Source organism: Onychomys torridus, chromosome 12 (assembly GCF_903995425.1).
Source record: "Onychomys torridus chromosome 12, mOncTor1.1, whole genome shotgun sequence".
NCBI classification, from domain to species: domain Eukaryota; kingdom Metazoa; phylum Chordata; class Mammalia; order Rodentia; family Cricetidae; genus Onychomys; species Onychomys torridus.
In genome coordinates this window covers 13348370-13367869 of record NC_050454.1, presented here as the reverse complement: position 1 = coordinate 13367869, position 19500 = coordinate 13348370, and the positions used below count along the sequence as shown (strand labels likewise).

The 19500-nt window shown below is 47.9% G+C and overlaps 1 protein-coding gene across 5 annotated transcripts in view; it reads left to right on the top strand.

Annotated features, from left to right (window-relative positions):
- Rubcn (rubicon autophagy regulator) overlaps nt 1-19500 on the top strand; it is a 67830-nt gene that overhangs the window by 26454 nt on the left and 21876 nt on the right. For 3 of the 5 annotated variants that reach the window (XM_036203874.1, XM_036203872.1, XM_036203869.1), the window contains exons 3-11: nt 5935-6018; nt 7806-7962; nt 8395-8501; nt 10196-10352; nt 11316-11852; nt 13465-13509; nt 16872-16987; nt 18636-18846; nt 19249-19350. In XM_036203874.1, coding sequence (XP_036059767.1) covers nt 5935-6018; nt 7806-7962; nt 8395-8501; nt 10196-10352; nt 11316-11852; nt 13465-13509; nt 16872-16987; nt 18636-18846; nt 19249-19350 — 1516 coding nt within the window. The remainder of the gene's footprint in view (nt 1-5934; nt 6019-7805; nt 7963-8394; nt 8502-10195; nt 10353-11315; nt 11853-13464; nt 13510-16871; nt 16988-18635; nt 18847-19248; nt 19351-19500) is intronic. The other 2 variants (XM_036203873.1, XM_036203870.1) reach the window with 1 other exon arrangement.

Here is a 19500-nt window from a genome sequence, read left to right as displayed (position 1 = left end):
AACTTAGGCTTTAAAGAACTTTAAACAAACACCTGTCTAGGAATTTGGAGGCAAAATAATCTGATAGACTGGCAAACACCATTAGAATCACAGAGAAAGTAGATCAAAGTCTAGGCTCAGTGCGCAGGTTCTTGGGAAACAAAATGACATAGTGATTTAAAAATTCTGACCATTGACTCATACTGCCCACATTTTATCCTCACTTCAACATGGTTAATATTAGGTGAATTACAGAGCCCCTTGGACAAGCTTCTGTTTCTCATTTTTGAAATGAGCTAACACTGTTGCCTACCCCTCTGCTGTGAGAATTCTAATGTAAAGCACCAGAAGACACAGTTGTCTGTTGGCCTCAGCTGTCTCATAACATGGCTTAGCTTCTCATCTGTATAAATGAGGGGTATGGTATTTACCTTTTAAAGCTAAGCTATGGAATAAATGAAGTGTTATATAGATTTGTCCAGCACAGCTTGTGGCCTATAACCAGTGAGATGGTCAGCAGGTAAAGGCGTATGCCACCACGCCTTACAGCCCGTGTTCAGCTCCTGACGCACTGGATGGAAGGAGAGAACTGACTGCTACACGTGGTCCCCTGCCCTCCACACATATACCACAGCAGGTGTGCATAAACACACAAAGCTAATCAATAAAAACTGAAAAGAGTTAACTAATAGATTGGTCTCCTATCACATGTGTCCTGTATATAATTAAGAACATCGAAAATTTGAAAACAACTTAATTACTGAACTCTTAATATATTCTTTACCACTGGCAGCCTTGCAGTGCTGATTAAGAAAATGACACCCGTGTCATCTAATTCAAGGACCAATTCTCCTTTGACTACCTAACTTCAATACTGTCGGCCACCATCGTTTCTTGATGTCACAGAAGCTTGTCCTGTGTGTGACTAGTCTTCAGTGTCTACCCCTGGAACTTCTTCTTGGATTAAACATTTTAAAGTGAAATATCATGTATTTATTTGGGGGGTACATGCATGTGAAGATCAGAAGCCAGCTTGCAGGAGTCCGTGCTCTCCTTCCATCATGTGGGTCCTTGGGATTAAACTCAGGGCACTAGGCTTGGGAGGTCCCTTTACCTCCCTTGCCCCTTACAGATCTTTAAAATGGATTTTTAAAAATGGAGTCACATGTATTCTTGTATCCTTACTCTGTTTCCTTGAAGCAGTCTCCGTCTCCCCCATGCGTCTGTGACACTCAGCTCATACCTCAGTACCCAGTTCTAGACCAGCTGTCTCCTCTATATTATCATTTGGCTCTCCCTCCTGCCCAACAGGCATGGCCGAAGTTAAGTATATTTTCTCCCAGGAGATTGCCTTTCATGTTGGTGTTCTCTATGCTAATTTGTAGTATTGAACTACCCAGTGTTCTGTTCAGAAATTTGGGATTTGTGCCAAAACGTTTTGTTAAAAACAAAGTGCCAGTTTCCCAGGCTGGTGACCGAAATAGCTACCCGATAGGCAGTGCCACCGTTCAGTGGTTCAAGTGCCGCGTCTTGATAACAAAAGGTCTTTTCTTGCCCTGTTGCTGATTTTACATCTTCACATAGTAACCTAAGCAGATACCACGGTAGTTTCACCATCCGTACGTACCACAAAAAGAGAAATGTTGATGAGATTCTCCCATAAAACAAGCTCACAAATGCAAAATGCGGTAACTTGTCAGAGTTCTCGAGACACAGTAACGTCTGTGAAGGCACCCATTCATGAGAATGAAAAACCGTTCAAGAATGTGTGTGGCCACTTACAAAACCAGCTAGTTCCGGGAAATGGAAGCAGGGACAACCACGTGCCACACAGACACACACAGCATGTCCAGGCACATAGCACAAGAGGTTCTAATAGGACAAAACCCAGAAACAAGCTCCATGTCAGTTTTATTGCTGCTCTGTGACTTGTGGTCTAAGAATTCAAGTCGGTGTCAGGATTTTCTCCCTGTTGTTTCCTTTCAAAAAGCTTAGTGCTTTCAAAGGTTTCAGGCTGCTGTGTCACCAGCAAGCTATTCTGGGTGCTGTGTCCTTGGAAAGGGGAAGGGACATGATGATTCACGTTGGCCATGTCTCCCCTTGGTTTTCATAAGGATGTGGTACAGATGGATCTGAGTTGTGTTTTGTCTTGATCACTCGGTGCCCCTGGGAAGCTATAACGGCATGACCACTTCTTAGAGGGATCTCATTTTTGTCAGCCTGCATCTGGGACACCTTTTACTCCTTTTGTGAGGCAAGGCATAACGATAGCATCTCTCTGTTCTGCTGCTTAGAAATCTGGAGACCGCTCCCGAGATGGCTCAGCTGAGCAGGAATAAAGGATCCCTCCCCTACCTCCAAGAAGAGACTGTGCTTAGCAATGTAGACACAATAAAAGTTGTAATGATTTATTTTTAACATGTATGAGGATATTGTCTACATGTTGTATACATGTGTACCATGTGTATGCCTAGTACCCATGGAAGCCAGAAGGAGGGCCTTGGATACCCTGGAACTGGAGTTACAGGCAATTATGAGCTACCACGCGGGTTCTAGAAACCAAACCCAGGTCCTCTCCAAGAGCAGCCTGTGCTCTTAACCTCAGCGCCGTCTCTCCAGCCCCAAGGTAGCCTGAGTTTGTTTGTTTGTTTGTTGTTTTTCAAGACAGAGTTTCTCTGTGTAGCCCTGTCTGTCCTGGAACTTGATCTGTAGACCAGGCTGGCCTTGAACTCAGAGATCCACCTGCCTCTCTACCTTCTGAGTGCTAGGATTAAGGGCATGGGCCACCACTGCCTGGCCATGATTTTTAAAGTAATAATAATAAAAAAAAAATCTATGGGCTTTAAAAAATATGCATAATATACTCTTATTTGTTGAAACTTTGACATATGTTAAAAAGACTCAGAAAAATAAATACCACCCATAGTCTTAATACCAAGTAATAATATCTACTGTTTAGCATCCTGTTGGATGTTCTTATTTTTTTCTTTTACTTTTCTTTATATCTAAATTCTTATATTTAAATGATATATTTATATATGACATATAAATATATATTTATATACTAATTCTTATATTTATTATATAAAAGGCATAAAAATGCCTTTTAAAGTAGTTAAGATTGTACCATATGTATCAGTAGATAAATTACTTTAAAATGTTTAATTTTTGAGTAGGTATTACACTTGACAAGGTTACATGGCTAAAACATGTTGAGTATCAAACCATATGGTGGGCCAGGTGGTGGTGGTTCACGCCTTTAATCCCAGCACTTGGGAGGCAGAGGCAGGTGGACCTTTGTGAGTTCGAGGCCAGCCTGGTCTACAGCACGAGATCCAGGAAAGGCGCAAAGCTACACAGAGAAACCCTGTCTCGAAACACAAACAAACAAACAAAACCCCATATGGTAGAAAGTCTTTGATTGTCTTCTGATCACATAAGTTACTACTTTTTACCATCTTCCATCAGGAGAATGTACACTTATGAAAGTAAGTACAAATAACTTCTTGTTATTCATCCTCAGTTTTGTTTTGGTTTTGTGTCTTTGAGACAGGTCTTGCTGTGTAGCCCAGGTTAACCTCCAACTTGAGATCCTCCTGTCTCTGTCCCCTTTGTACTACCTTATAGGAATGGGACACTGCACTCAGCTTCTGGTTTTTAGTGTGTGTGTGTACACATTGAACATGTATATATGATTTAAAACAACAACTCAAGGGCCAACAATGTGTCTTAGTGAATAAGACTGCTTGATGCCAAGCCTGACAAGCAGAGAACATACGCCCCAGTTATCCTCTGACCTCTACATGTACACTGTGGCATGAATTTGAACAACACACACACACACACACACACACACACACACACACACACACACACACACTGTAATTAAAGTCATGATTTGGGATCGGTTACAAGATATGCTCATTGAAAATGACAATGTGTAGAATAGTGGTTCTAATATGCTAATATCCTATATAAAAACCTCTAGAGAAGACTGCTATGCCTTCTTTCTGCAGCACCTGATTGTCTGTAGCTCTTCATCGAGGGGTGAGGCCCTGTGAAATCTTCCCCTGCGCCGTGGAGTTCAGCTGATGTCCTTGTGCAGGTCTTGTTTAGGCAACCATGTTGTGAGGACTTCATGCCGCTTCGCTGTCACATACAGAAGTCACCGTGACAAAGCAGACACCCCCATCCTCTGGTTCTCACAACACGTCTGCCCCTCCTTCCGTCCATCCTTCATGTTCCCTGAGCCTTAGGTGTAAAGTAAGGGTTGCATTGTAGATCACATCGTCTTTTTGAAAGGTTTTTTACATTTACTTATCTATTTATTTAGAGGAGACGTGCACTCAGAGAGTTGGTTCTCTCTCTGCCATATTGGTTCTGGGGTTCAAACTCGGGTTGGCAGGCAAGTTTGGTACAAGCACCTTTTCCCGCTGATCCTTGTTGGCTGGCGTACACTCTTTTTTTAATATGCTCACTTGTTAGTATGATGCTGAGGAGCCTTGCATTCATATTCATTGAGAATTTTGACCAACAGTTTTTTGTTGCATCTTTGGCTTTGATATCACGGTTTTTTAGAGCTTTGGTGATTTATCAGTGGAGCCATCTGGTCCTGAGCTCTGTTGTGCCAGCACACATCTTATCAGTGATTTAAGTCATTCATTGCTCTGTTCAGGTTTTCTATGTCCTCGTGGTTCCGTTTTGGTAGACTAACTGTGCTACAGGCTTTCTGGGAATTGACACATAATTGCTGACAGGGGTTCCTACCGCTGCACTAGTTTTAAGAACTACCTTGTGGAAACCGAATGGTGAAGAGAAAGGGAGTAGAAGACAGCTAGTTCTCACTGTGTACCTTTTCTACCGTGTGCGTGTGATGCCTGTTCAGAACAGTTGAGGGCTCGGTCGGTGGAGTGCTCCCACACAAGTGTGAGGACCTGAGTTCAAGCCCCAGAACCTGTGTTAAAAAGCCAGTGTGGTGCTGCTCACTGTAATCCAGTGCTGGTGAGGCAGAGAGACAGGCGGCTCCTTGGGGTTCCCCGGCCAGCTGATCTAGCCTACCGAGTGAGTTCCAGTGAGAGACTGTCTCAAAGCTGAGGTGGGAAGGTGCTCCTGAGAAACGGCACTCCTCATCGATCTCTGGCTTCTGTGCACATGCGTACACAGTGCACCCATAGACACAAGAACAATCTCAATAATTTTAAAAGAATAAATGTGTGCCGGGCGGTGGTGGCGCACGCCTTCAATCCCAGCACTCGGGAGGCAGAGCCAGGCAGATCTCTGTGAGTTCGAGGCCAGCCTGGTCTACAGAGTGAGATCCAGGACAGGCTCTAAAACTATTACACACAGAAACCTTATCTCAAAAAACAAAAACAAACAAAGAACAAAAATAAATGTGTGTGTGAATGTGTATACACACACACACACACACACACATATATATATACACACACACATATATATACACACACACATATACACACACACACATATATTTTATATATATATATATATTATATTCCTTTGCTTGCCGCTGGCAGCCTTTGTTGAAGCAAAGGTAAGTTACTCTCGTTTTCTCTCCCTCTCCCTTTTTCCCCTCCACTCTTCTTTCCTACTCCTCTGCCTCTGTTTTGTTTTCTTGTTTTCGAGATAGAGTCTCGCTATATAGCTCAGAGTGGCCTTGAACTCAAGATCCTCTGCCCTGCCTCTCAAGCACTAGTATTACAGAGGTGTGCTGCTATGTCTTGCTTTCATTTCTCTCTCTTTTGCTGTCAACGGTCAAATGGGTGGGTGGTGACCTGCCCCTCACGTTGGTGTTTGTGTGGCGGGTATGTTGTGGGACTTTGTCCAGGTGGGTGGTGACCTGCCCCTCACGTTGGTGTTTGTGTGGCGGGTATGTTGTGGGACTTTGTCCAGGTGGGTGGTGACCTGCCCCTCACGTTGCTGTTTGTCTGGTAGGTGTGTTGCCGCCAGGCGGATTACTGGCAGTTTGTCAAAGACATCCGGTGGCTCAGCCCGCACTCAGCCCTTCACGTGGAGAAGGTAAGAGTGAAGGAGAGCTGGCTTGCTGGGGTGTGGCTGCGAGTCTTCACTGACACTCCGCTGTGAGAGTCTTTTCCCCTGGGATGGAGTGTGTCCAGTTTCTTTTAACTGTAGGAAAGAGATGATCTCTGTAGCACTGACTTAGAGGGGAAGGTTAACCAACCAACCATACAGGTCCATTATTCCAGGTTGCTCTTTCATCTCCGGGGAAGTGGGTGGAAATGGTCTAATGGAACCCTTAAAAAAAAGAAAAGAAAAGAAAAAAAACTAGGAAAAATAGCAAGAATTTCCCTAAAGAAGTAAGGGGAGCCAGACAGTGGTGGCACATGTCTTTAATCCCAGCACGTGGAGGCAGAGGCAGATGAATCTTTGTGAGTTCGAGGCCAGCCTGGTCTACGGAGTGAGTTCCAGGACAGCCAGAGCTACACAGAGAAACCCTGTCTCATTAAAAAAACGAGCTAAGGGAAGTGTGGCTGTCGCAGCAGCTGTTGAAGGGGGTGGCCAGAGTGGACTGAACGCTGCTGCCGTACAAGCTTTGGCTGCTTTGGATTCTTGTGTCTCCAGCTCCACATAGTGTTCCAGGTTTCCAGTCGGGAACAGCTCGATAAAGTTAGTGACTTGACCAAAGATACACAGCTGGTTCTAGACTAACCACTGACAATTTTATGTATGCACTTAATTTTTATTGTAGGAAAATTAAATGCATCTAGACTAGATTAATGAAATGACTCTAAGATATCCATCACCTCCCTTTATTTCTCTTTGGCCTGTTGTTTCCTGGGCGTCCCAGCTGTTGATTTATTGCTGAGATGAGGTCAAGAAGTATACTTCCCCCCTAAAATTCAGAGACCAAAGCCACAGGGCTTCATCCTGCCTCTCTAAGTCTGAGAAAAGGTCAGAACCTGCTGTTCTCTTCACCTTCTTGTCCTCCCTTCATTCATTTGTTCATTCTCTTCTGTTTACTGAGGTGGAGTTTCACTAGGTAGCCCAGGCTGCCCTTGACCATGTGATCACCCTTCCTTAGCTTCCCGTGTGCTGGGATTGACAGGTGTGTGCTACCACACTTCAGATGTGGTGTGTAGCCATTTCCTCTGAGGAGCTTGCTGACATTGCTATTGATGCATTTTGTGGTACCGGCCCTGGCTGTGAGACCTTGTTCTTAGAAACGCTGGAGGAGGAGGAGGTTCCGAAGAGAGACTGTTATGGCTACAACCTAAAGGAGTGTACAGGTGGCTTCTCTTAAGAGAATCTTCAGGCTGGAGAGCTAAGTGGTTAAGAGCACTTGGTGCTCTTCTAGAGGATCCAGGTTCAGTTCCCGGCACCCACACGGTGACTCACAACCATCTGTAACTCCAGTCCTCAGGCTGTGATGCCCTCTTTTGGCCTCTGCAGGCACTGCATCCATGTGGTGCACAAACTATATTCAGGCAAACACTCATGAGCATTGAAAAAAATTCTCAAAAAAATGTTTAAGTGAATCTCTGGTGGTGTACACCAGCCAAGACTTTTACCACATTCTCTCCAGAGGCTCTGTGAGAGAAGCCAAGAGGTCAAGCGCCTTTGAATCCTTCCTGTGACTCCTAGAGGAACCTCTTTGGAGACAGAGTGTAAAGAGCCGAGTTTAGCAGGCTTGCTTCTCCTGAGGTCTGGTAGAGAAGCCATTGTCTCTTCACTGTCCTCCTCCCGGATCTTCTGGGAGCTAGCTGAAGGTGACACCTAGGGTAGCCTTCGCCGCCACCCTATCTGCCAGGACACGTGTTCTGACTCCGGCCTCTCTGCCTCCCCAGTTCATCAGCTTGCATGAGAACGGCCAAAGCAATGCGGCCGTGAGTGACCGCGCTGTCGCAGACCTGTGGCTTCAGCACAGCCTGCAGTGCCACTGCCTCTCCGCCCAGCTCCGGCCTCTGCTCGGGGACAGGCAGTACGTCAGGAAATTCTACACAGGTAAGCGGGAGCTGCTCGGCCCTCCCGGTTCCTCTGTGGGTCGCTCTATACCAGGTCTCCAGAGCCAGCTATGCCAACTTATCCCTGAACAGATGCATGCAGACCTTCAGAAGAAGCGCCCTCGGCTGTCTCCTGTGCTCTCACTGTCCCACTGCCCTCTTCATGGCCGCTGCGAGAGCTGGGTAGTAGGACCACTGTTTTCTGATCAGAGAGGCTAGGTGACTTGGCCAGGGTCGCACAGAGCCAGGGGCTTCCTGGGCCTTTCTGATTTTGGAACTTCTTATGTTAGACTGCATACAACTGAGGTTCTCCTCTACTTCACTTGTCCCCACATCCTTTCTGTCCACAGTGACATGCTTTTCCTCAACCCCATTTTATTCTGTCTTTCTCCGAGCTTCTCTCCTCCTCACTGGTACATTTTTTTCTTCCTAGAAACGGCTTTCCTGCTGAGTGACGCCCACGTCACAGCCATGCTCCAGTGCCTGGAAGCAGTGGAGCAGAACAGCCCCCGTCTCCTGGCTCAGATTGATGCATCTATGGTAAAGGGGGGCACAGAATGACCCGTGTCTGTCCACGCCTCGGCAGCCAATGACTGCCTTACTGAGGCAGTTGTGAGCTCAAAGACTTTCATGTATAAAAATGCTCGGAAAGAGCTGGGTGTGGTGGGACCTGACTCTTGTCTGGTTCTGCTCTCTGTTACTGTAATAAAACACCCTGGCCTAAAGCAACGTGGGAGGAAAGAGTTTATTTAGCTTACATACCCTGAGTCACAGTTCATTGAGACCTGGAACTTAAGGCAGGAATATGATGCAGAGGCCATGGAGGAACACTGCTTACTGGCCGCTCCCCACACCTTGCTTAGCCTGTTTGCTTACAGAATCCAGGACCGCCTGCCCAAGAATGGCACCACCTCCAGTGGGCTGGGCCCTTCCCATCAATCAGTAATCTACAGGCCAACCCGAGGGAGGCGGTTTCTCAGCTGAGGTTCCCTCCTGCCAATGACTCTAACTGTGTCAAGCTGGCAGGCACCTGTAATCCTAGCACTTGGGGGGCTGAGGCAGAAGGGTCAGAGTTTGAGACCAGCCTGGACTATATAGTAAGTTTTAAGCTAGCTTAGACTATGAGATCCTAGTTTAAAAATAAAAAAAGGAAAGGGGAGGGGAGGTAGGGGGAGGGGAGGTGGGGGGAGGAGAGGTAGGGAGAGGGGATGGGGAGGATGGAAGGGAAAGGTGAACTGGTGGACCCCAAGTTCCCTGAGAGACCCTATCTCAGAAAGAAGGTGCTGAGTGATAGAAGTTGACGCCCAGGACTGACCTGTGACCTCCACATGTTTGTGCACAGATGAACACACAGACACACGTATGAATCTGTGACCCGCCTGCAAAGGCAGAAAGTGAGAAAAGAGGAAGTCGCCAGGGGCCAGGACTAGGCGTAGAGACTCACTGCTGTAATCCCAGCACCTGGGAGGCCAAGAGGCAGGCGGGTAGACACAAGTTTGGGGGCAGGGAGGTTTCAGCTACGTCACAAGTTCTAGGCCAGCCCAGGTGACACAGCAAGGCCCTGTCTACAAAGGAAAAAGGAAAGTCACTGAGCCACACACACCAAGGCTTATGCTTATAGGTGACACGTATGACTTAGACCACCACTCCATCTGACCTCTGACTCCACATGCATCATTTTTGGTGTGTATTTTACGTGTGGTGTATGTACATGTCTGTATACCTGTTCCCGTGTGTATGGATGTACATGTGTCTGTCTGCATGTGGAGACGAGAGATTGGTATTGGGTGTGTCTTCCTCTATTGCCCTCTGTCTTCTATACTGAGCCATGGTCCCGAGATGACTCTGGAGTTTGTTGCTAGCTAATATAACCAATCAGCCTGCTCCTGAGACCCTGTCTGCTTGCCATGCAGGCTGCCATGTCCACCCTGATTTTACACTGGTGTTGGTTCTGTGAATTCCAGTCCTCACGCCTGCAGAGCAAGTACCCTTTCCTCCCTGGGCCACCTTCCCAGGCTCCTGTGCATGCTCTTAGGTTCTTTGTTGCACTCACTGCTTAGAGGAGAAGCCGTGCTAGAAGGATCCCAGCGCAGTAGCTGTAGTGCGCAGCCGCACTTCAGTATCACTGTGTGTGCTTTCGTAGCCCCTGGCTCTGGGTCCAGGCCTACTCTCCGCTGCTGGCCCCTCCTCCAGGGCCTCCATGCCTCCTTCTGACATGGTTCCTTTTGTTTTAGTTTGCCAGAAAGCACGAGAGCCCACTGCTGGTTACAAAGAGCCAGAGTCTGACAGCTCTGCCTGGTTCCGCATGCCCCCCTCCAGCCAGCTGCGCTCAGCAGTCCTGCTTGGGGTCCTCCTCTTACCTCCACCAAGCCACGCCCAGCCACGGCGCAGGTACGTGCAGCTGCTGCGTGGGTTCTAGGCCGGGGAAGTACAGGACCTTGTGAGTCCTCACAGCCAGAACCTGCTCCTGTTAGTTAGTTTGCTTTTTAGCCCTCTCATCTTCTCCCTCCCTCTCTCCTTCCCTCCCTTCCCTCCCTCCCTCCCTCCCTCCCTCCCTCCCTCCCTCCCTCCCTCCCTCCCTCTCGTGTGCTTGTTCTCTTCTGCTTACTAAGGTAGAGTTTCACTAGGTAGCCCAGGCTGGCCTTAGGTGTAAGGGTGGGAATGGGCAGTCCTTATAAGTCTCTTCACATCTGGAAAGTAGAGAGCCTTTGTGAGAGTGGCCACAGACTGGGAATTGAGGCTCGGGCTGGTATAAATTGGTATAAATGTCTTTGGAATAGGCATCATAAAAAGATACTGTAACAGCAGCAGCTTCTTGATGTGTTGGAGCAGGGCTGTAATCCCAGTACTCAGAAGATAGAAACAAGAAGATGGTTACAAGTCAGGGGTGTCCAGGGCCACATAGTGAGACCCTGCCTCACAGAACGAAACAGTTATTAGGAGCTGGCCTAAACTAATTCTATAGCATTATGGAAGCGCCAGCAGAGACGTCCTTAGTGGCTTTTGAGCTTCTGCTGCACGTTGCAAATGAGGTCTGCAGTTACTGACATCTTTGGAGTGCCTGCACCATGCTGGACTCTGCTGTGATCATTTGATCTCCACCGCAGTCCTGTGAGGTTGCTCTTCTCTTAAGTTCTCTCACTTTGAAGTGGAGGGATTCATGCTGAGGAGCAGTGAAGCCACCACTAGCTCAGGTACCCATGCCCTCCTCACCTTAGCTGCTTCTAAACCCTTGTTTTACCTCAGTTGGCTTACCTTGTCTGAGTGACATGTATGCTGAGCACCCTTACCTATGTACAGACTGTAGATCCCCAGCTTACTGTCCTCTCCCCTTACCCCTTCTTTATATCCCAGAGAGGAGATCCACTTCCTTTTCACTTTCTGGCTCTCCGCGGAAACCTCAAGAAAACAGAGAACCCCTCTCACCAGCCGAGAATCAACCCGCCCAAGCTCCACTGCGTCCAGACTCAGCTCTAGCCCAGGAATCCCCACTGACCCCACATGAGATGAGTTCCAGCACTCTGACCAGCCCCATGGAGGCATCCTGGCTCAGCAGCCAAAATGACTCCCCAAGCGATGGCAGCGAGGGGCCCGAGTACCTGGCCATTGGCAACCCAGCCCCGCACGGCCGGACCGCCAGCCGCCAGAGCCAGAGCAACGATGCCAAGAGCAGCAGCTCCCACTTGTTCTCCTCCAGCAGCTCCCAAAGGCCAGATTCTGCTGCCTCCTCTCTAGGGGACCAAGAGGCAGGTAGGCAGAGCCAGCCAGGCGGTGTCCTTCGCAGGTCCAGCTTCTCAGAAGGGCAGACGGTCGCCGCCGTCGCCAGCGGGACAAAGAAGAGTCATATTCGCTCCCATTCGGATACCAACATTGCCTCCAGAGGAGCCACAGGTAATGATGAGCACCAGCCACTGCTTGGCAGGGTTGTGTCATCCCCTGAATTCAGGGCTGGAGGGAGGGCTTGCTCCTAAGGCTCTTCAGATAGCTGAGAAGAGCCGTTTCTGGATGACATGTTACTCTGCTCTGTCTCGAAAGACATTCGGCATGTAGTATGAAGAAGGCCAAGTATGTTGTGTGTCTTCCTTTATATGATGCCACATACTAAATGCTTCCCGGATTCTTCCATAGTTCTTAGCATTAGAATAGTATGAGCATCGCAATTTATGTTTTAACTGAATCCTCAGACTTAAGCCAAGTATTAAAGAGGTTTACAGGTAATCCTGTTAAATTCCTTCTGTTGTGATTCCTTAGAAGTTAGATGGGGGGCTGGAGAGATGGCTCAGAGGTTAAGAGCACACTGGCTGTTCCTCCAGGGGTCCTGAGTTCAGTTCCCAGCAACCACATGGTGGCTTACAGCCATCTGTAATGAGATCTGGTGCCTTCTTCTGGTGAGCAGGCAGAACACTGTATACATAATAAATAAATTTTTAAAAAAAGAAGTTAAGTCGTGATGTAATACTAAAGCAGAGTACTATTAGGGTTTCCTACTTACAATGGGGATAATCATGAGTAGGATGGGTGGTGTGACCCTGGACCAGGTAGATGGAGTGGCTGCTGTCATTAACTCAGACTGAGGCACTCAGATAAGGCCGTTCACCCTGAAGCCTCCCTCACAGAGTGCCAGCTGGGAGTAGGGAACAAACCTAGATGTGGGGAAGCGAGTCTGCCTGCTTCTGCCCCATGCTGCCGCCATCTTCCCTGAGCAGTGGTGTCTCTAGGCTTTGCTTGGGTGTCATGTTAGTAGAATCTCCTTTATAAGAAGTATAACACAAATTTTGTTTGCTTAATGCTATGATGGGTCAGAAAAAACCCAGATAGAAAATAGAAAAATGAAATAAAGGAGACTTCCGTGGGCCACTGGAGCTGCCCTTGTCTCTGTAATTTCTAGAAAGATGGGAACCCAAGACCTCAACTAAACCCTGGATAACAGACTGTCTTCTCGGTCTTCCTTCAAGAATTTAATGTGACTTATTTGAACTCCTTAGGAGAAAAATCTCCAGGTCAAAGCCTCTTCCATGAACTTTCTCACATATAAAGAGTGTTGGAATTAGATCCTCAAGTTCCATGTACTGCAGTGTCTGCTCTACACAAGGGCACTGGCCTTTGAGCATACAAAACTTCCCTGCTCCCTACAACCCACTGCTTTTTTTTAAAGTGATCTAGGGATTGAACCCAGGGCCTAATTCATGCTGGGCAAGAGCTCTCCAGAGTGACATTCCCAGCCTCCCTGGCTCCATTCTTGAATCTGTGTGGATTCCAGAAACCATGGTAACCTGCATGGGAAAAGGGAGCCAGAGAAGACCTGTGCAGAAGGGCTGAGCATGGGTCTTGTAGCTTCTTGTCACCCCTCCTGCAGCCCTGGCACTCCCTCCTGGGAGTTCATGTCACCGCTGCTGCCAGGTAACAGTCCCTGGGCTGGTTGGTTCTTTCCTCTCTCCCCTTCTCTCTCTAACCTTGTTTGTTCTATCTGGACTCTCCTCTGCACCTGTGTGTTTATCTGCAGGAGGCCCCAGGAATATCACCATTATAGTGGAAGATCCCATTGCAGGTTTGGGAGCCAGTCCCCCACCTCTTCCTCCTCCTGTGCCTCTGTGACCACCTCGCTTAGTTCAAAACCTCCTTTTCCAGTCTGGTGTCAAATCAAGTCTGGCTAGTTTGGATCCTGTGCTGGTGCTGGGACCCGTCCATAACAGGGCACTGTGTGTCGTGCCCCAAACATGCTTCCGCACGCCCTACTCACTCTACCAAGCTTCTGGAAGCCATAGTCAAGAGAAAGCGATTCTGCTTTGCCCAAGGGTGAAGCTAAGGCCTGCTGTTCATCAGAGGCCTCTCCCTGGGTCAGTGGCAGGGTGGTTCTTGCCTGAAGACTTCCTGTAGATGCCTTTGTTTTCCTTGACTTAACACCAGAATGTTCATTCCTTTCATGTGGTCTTGGATATACTTGCATGATTTTTGCCTGTCCGAGAATCCCTGTTCCCTTTCCCCTCACCAGCCTTCATTCCCTTGTGCCTCTGCATACTCCATACTAGTCACTGAACATTGTTCTAGTAAGTCTGTTTCGTTGTTTCATCCCCCCTCCTGGTGGTTTCCAGATTGAGATTTGTGTGAGTACTGTAATGACGGAGTTATTAATGTGTGGGTATGTGTCAGTAAAACAGTGGTGAGGAGGCCTAGAGACCACAGCCCCCTAGTAATGGAGAAGTCCCTGGGTGTGTTAGCTTCGAACAGAGAAAATAAAAGAAGAAGGAAATCTGCAGACCCTGAAGGAGAAGAAAAACTGAGAGAAAACAGATTTTGAGTGAGTGAAAGGAAATGCTGAGTCAGTTGACTGGGCGCCCTTAGGAGTCCGTGACCTCAGTGCAAAAGCCCAGTGGCTTGTGTAGTCGAAGAACACAGGGACGGTGTTACAGGTTATGTGATGTGCTGTCTGGCTAGGCATTGAAACAGTCTCTGCCGTTGTTTCTTACCAAGGTATCATGGTGATTGGTGGCTTTTCCTTAGTTTAGTGGACAGAGCAGAGCCTACTGCTAGAGCCACAAGAACACAAAATCACTTCGTGTGTGCGTGCGTGTGTGTGTGTGTGTGTGCGTGTGTGTGTGTGTGTGTGTGTGTGTGTGTGTGTGTGTGTGTGTGTAGGGCAGCTGTCATTGGCATTATTTATTGGGGAAATGGTTGGATATGGTTTAGGCATCTGCTCTTCCAAAGTATATTGCTCATGTCTCAGGCCTCCACTGCTTTTCTTACTATGGCACTGGATATTTTTATTTACTTTTGAATATCAGTTTCTCATATCTTATGAACTCTTTAAAGCCAACTTCCCCATCCCCTTGTTCTTGAGACAAGACTTTGCTATGTGGTCCATGCTGGACTTGAATCCACTGTGTAATTGGTCCTGGCCTCAAGACTCATTATGATCCTCCTTCTCTCACTTCCAAGTGCTAGAACTACAGGCATGCTCAGCATTAGCCTGCTCTTGAAGTCTCTCCTTTTCTCTGGTGACTAAATCCTTTGGTTTTGAAGCCATTATCCTTGGCTTCTCCAGAACTGACTTGATGTTGCTTTTAAGCACTTTTCTGAGTTTCATTTTCATTAGTAAATGTAAATTTTCTGGTATAGTTTTAAAACATAGTGTCTTGGGGGCTGGAGAGATGGCTTAGAGGTTAAGAGCACTGATTGCTCTTCCAGAGGACCAGGGTTCAATTCCCAGCACCCACATGGCAGCTCACAACTGTCTGTAACTCCAAGGTCTGACATCCTCACACAGACATGCATGCAGGCAAAATGCCAATGCACAAAAAATAAAAATAAATAAATTAAAAAAATTATTCTGTCTACCTTTAAAAAAATAAATAAAATAAAATAAAACATAGTGTCTCAGGGTATTGGAAAAAATTCATTGTAGTTATTTTTATTTTACCATCTGAAACCAGATGATTGTAGTTGGAAGTTTTCCTGTGTCCCAGCCGGCCGGTGGTCGAGACAAATCTCTCCCACTCACATCCCCCAAGTAAACACACAGAGGCTCATATTAATTATAACTGCTTGGCCATTTGCTCAGGCTTATTACTGACTAGCTCTTACACTTAAACTAACCCATAATTCTTATCTATGTTTAGCCACGTGGCTTGGTACCTTTTCTCAGTTCTGCCTTCACATCTTTCCTCCTCTGTGTCCTGCTGGTGACTCCTGACTCAGCCTTCCTCTTCCCAGAATTCTCTGCATCTGCTTGTCCCACCTATACTTCCTGCCTGGCTACTGGACAATCAGTGTATTATTTATCAACCAATGTACAAAAGCATTACCCCACAGCAGGCAGTGGTGGCACACACCTTTAATCCCAGCACTCGGGAGGCAGAGGCAGGCGGATCTCTGTGAGTTCAAGGCCAGCCTGGTCTACATAGAGAGTTCTAGGGCATTCAGGGCTACACAGAGAAACCCTGTCTTGGAAAAACCAACAAACAAAGAATTAGTGGTTAGTTAGTACTTGTGAGACATTTGGTTAGAAAAGTAAAGCAAAACCCATTCTGCCATGTGTTCTGTGTCCTTGGACTGTTTGCCTTTGGTGTACTGCCTCCTGCCTGTTCGGGAAGGCTTTGGAAATGAGAGCGTTAAATGCTGAATTTAAGGGTTGGGAATGTATCTGTTGTTCGAGCGTATGTGTGTTCTTATTTCCTGGTGTGGTCCCTGACACTAGACTCTTGCAATGACACACTGAATTTGAGAGGCCCCTTCCCCTCCTCTGGCCAGAGCTGCATAGTCAACAAGCACCCCCAGCTCCCTGTGCATAGAGTATGGTGAGTGCACACCAGGAAGGCAAGGGCTGAAACTCTCTCTTGCTCTGCTCTCTCCATGTGCCTGCTGGGCTCTGAGCCGTGGCGCTCAGCTCACTCTGTGGAGGACACTGTGTGCCCTCACCTGCCCTTCTTCAACACTAAGAGTCCACTTCCTGTGGTCCGCGCTGACTTAGAGTTCCCCCTCTCGTACGCTCTGGGTGCTCCCGTGTGTGTCTGCTGTACCGTATGAGATGTCGCCTGAAGGAGTGAAAGCCTTGGTGGAGGGCCTTTGTATAGTTCCTAGAAGACAAGCTCCACATGGCAACCGGTCACTGGTGGGAGCACCCCTGTCCTTTGTCAGTGCTCAGCACCGAGTGACTTTAGGTAGTAAAAAGATCTCTAGGATCTCTACATTTATTCTCCATTCAAGAGCTCTGGTGCTCTGGGACTCTGAAGGGTCGACGTAATGCCATTAGAAGTCAGACAGGCGTCTTCTGTCCAGCTTCTGAACCCTGTTGCCCGGGAAGACTTGAGAGCACCTTTAGCAGTAACACCGTCAGACTTCTTGAAGGAGCGCGGTTGTTACAGGTTTTCATTTTAAGTCAGAGATTTTATATGCACCCTCCACCTCCCACAGAGGGCGGTCAGTACCTGTGCTCGGGAGAAGGCATGTTTCGAAGACCATCAGAAGGACAGTCCCTCATCAGTTACCTCTCCGAGCAAGACTTTGGCAGCTGTGCAGACCTGGAAAAGGTAAGGCAGGCATCAGAGGGCAGATGAGGAGCTAGTGCAGCCAGGGACCCAGCCGATGGTTGCCGCCGTTGTGTCCATGAGGTTCCGGCAGCCGGCCGTGCCTGTGAGCTGCGGTGCCGCTCAGAGAGCTCCATGTAGGGAACGCCTCAGGACCCTGTGCTTGTCGTCAACAGTGCTGCTCTGTGCAGAGACACTGCATTTGAGCCAGGGATTGTTGTTCTTGGACTCCGTGACCTCACATAAATACTCCCTCCAGAATCAAGTTCTCCACTGATTCCTGGGCTCAACTATGCATAAATAATGTCTGTACACTGGTCTCTTATCCTGGGACATATTTACCATACTGCCGTGTGTGTGTGTGTGTGTGTGTGTGTGTGTGTGTGTGTGTGTGTGTGTGGGAATATGACTCTGGGAAAAGAGTCTGTTTGGAATTCCTGGCATATTCTCTCCCTCGTCTCAAACAGGATTGCCTGGTTTCATTAGCTTAATTAGTGGCAAAGAGTGAATTGTATATCAGCAGCACATGAAGAGAGCTGCAGTGTCCAGTGGGCTTAAAAATAGTAGACCCTCAGACTTGATCCAGTCTGTACACTACATTTTGTTGTTTTTGAGGCAGGGTTTTACTATGCAGCCCAGGCTAGCCTCCTCAGATCTTAAGATTCTCCTATCTCTGCCCTCTAGGGGCTGAGATTACAGGTGTGGTACATCCTACCTGACCTGAATAATTTTTAAAACTTCAAGTTTTATTTTTAGAAGTTGATTTAGTTCAATTTTCTTCATTCTTAGAAGGCACGTAATCAGAATTCTCCAGGAAGATCCAAAAGCATCTCCAGAGCTAGTGATGTTTCCGTCTACACACTTGGCAGAGCTTCAGATAGTCAGGCCACATGCAGCAGATCTCAGTGGCACAGGTGTCCACGTGCAGCAGGTCTCAGTGGCACAGGTGTCCACGTGCAGCAGGTCTCAGTGACACAGTGTGTCCACGTGCAGCGGGTCTCAGTGACACAGAGTGTCCACGTGCGGCAGGTCTCCGTGGCACAGGTGTCCACGTGTGGCAGGTCTCAGTGGCACAGGTGTCCACGTGCAGCAGGTCTCAGTGGCACAGTGTGTCCACGTGCAGCGGGTCTTAGTGGCACAGCAGTGCGGTGCTGTCTTCTGCATTTTCTCAGTGGCCTGTAATGGTGGAAATGTTTGCTGCCACACAACAACAGGCCTGTGAAGACGTTCCTTGGTGTGTATGTATTCACTTCAGAGTCAGGGAACTAATGCTCTTCATCATCAGCTTGGGGGTCTGAACCACAGCTTTCTCCAAGCAGTTCCTTTCCCACCAGTGTGCCCTGTGCTTGCAGTGGGATGACATCTTCTAACCATCATTGCTTTCATTGCATTGAGTGGAAATGGGGCTGTGCAGGGGACTGAGGTTGGTACTGAGGCGAGGTTGGTACTGAGGCGATCTTGGGCTGACCAGCAAGAGCAAAGAGACTCTAGAACAGGCCATCTGTCTGTCCGCTTTCCCTATAGCAGACCAGTGCATTGCCCCTGGTGATCCTGGGTCTTAGGAGCTCTGCTTCCCCACATTGCATGCAGCAAGGTGTTCCGTATTTCCAGTCCCTTCACAAGCAGCTTCCTCAGTGCCCCCTTCCTCCAGGAGAATGCCCACTTCAGCATCTCAGAGTCCTTGATTGCCGCCATCGAGCTGATGAAATGCAACATGATGAGCCAGTGTCTGGAAGAGGAGGAAGTAGAGGAGGAAGATAGCGACAGGGAGATCCAGGAACTGAAGCAGAAGATCCGCCTTCGGCGCCAGCAGATCCGCACCAAAAACTTGCTCCCTGCATACCAGGAGACTGAGCATGGAAGTGAGTGAGCCTGTAAACATCTGTATGCATGCCTCTTCACAGTGTCACAAAGCTCAGGGCCATGTGGGCTTTCGTCTCTGGTCTTTGTGTGAGGTGGTATGCCTAAGCTAAGGGTTCCTCTGCTGTCAGAAGGTAGTTCTGGGTGTTCTGTTTTTGTTTTTCCCATGTTTCCTACATCAGAAATAGTGTTCTTCCAAAATGGGCTTCTGAGGTGAGAACTAAGGCCTGGGGTCACAGATGGACTTCTCCAAAGTAGAGTGAACCAGTCCACTCACAGCTTTGGTCCCAGCCATGCTTCTGCTCACTTTCCTCTGTTCAGGTCTAGGTTCTTTATTGTGGCATGGAGAGGGGGTGAGAAACCCTCCATCCTGTCTGTGACGATGATGGTGTTTAATATCACAGGCTTCCGGGTCACCTCCAGCAGCTCCCAGTTCAGTTCACATGATTCTACACAGTTCTCGGACTCTGGATCTGCCGATGATGTTGATGAGTTTGAAATCCAAGGTAAGAATTGGCAGTCTGCTACAGAGGAGCTTTTGTTACTTGTTGCCTTTCATTAGGAATATTGGAAGAGTGACCCCAAAGTAGATCTTCATGACCCACTACGGAACATGATTAGTTATTGTAAGGATGGTTACTCCTGCTAAAAACAGC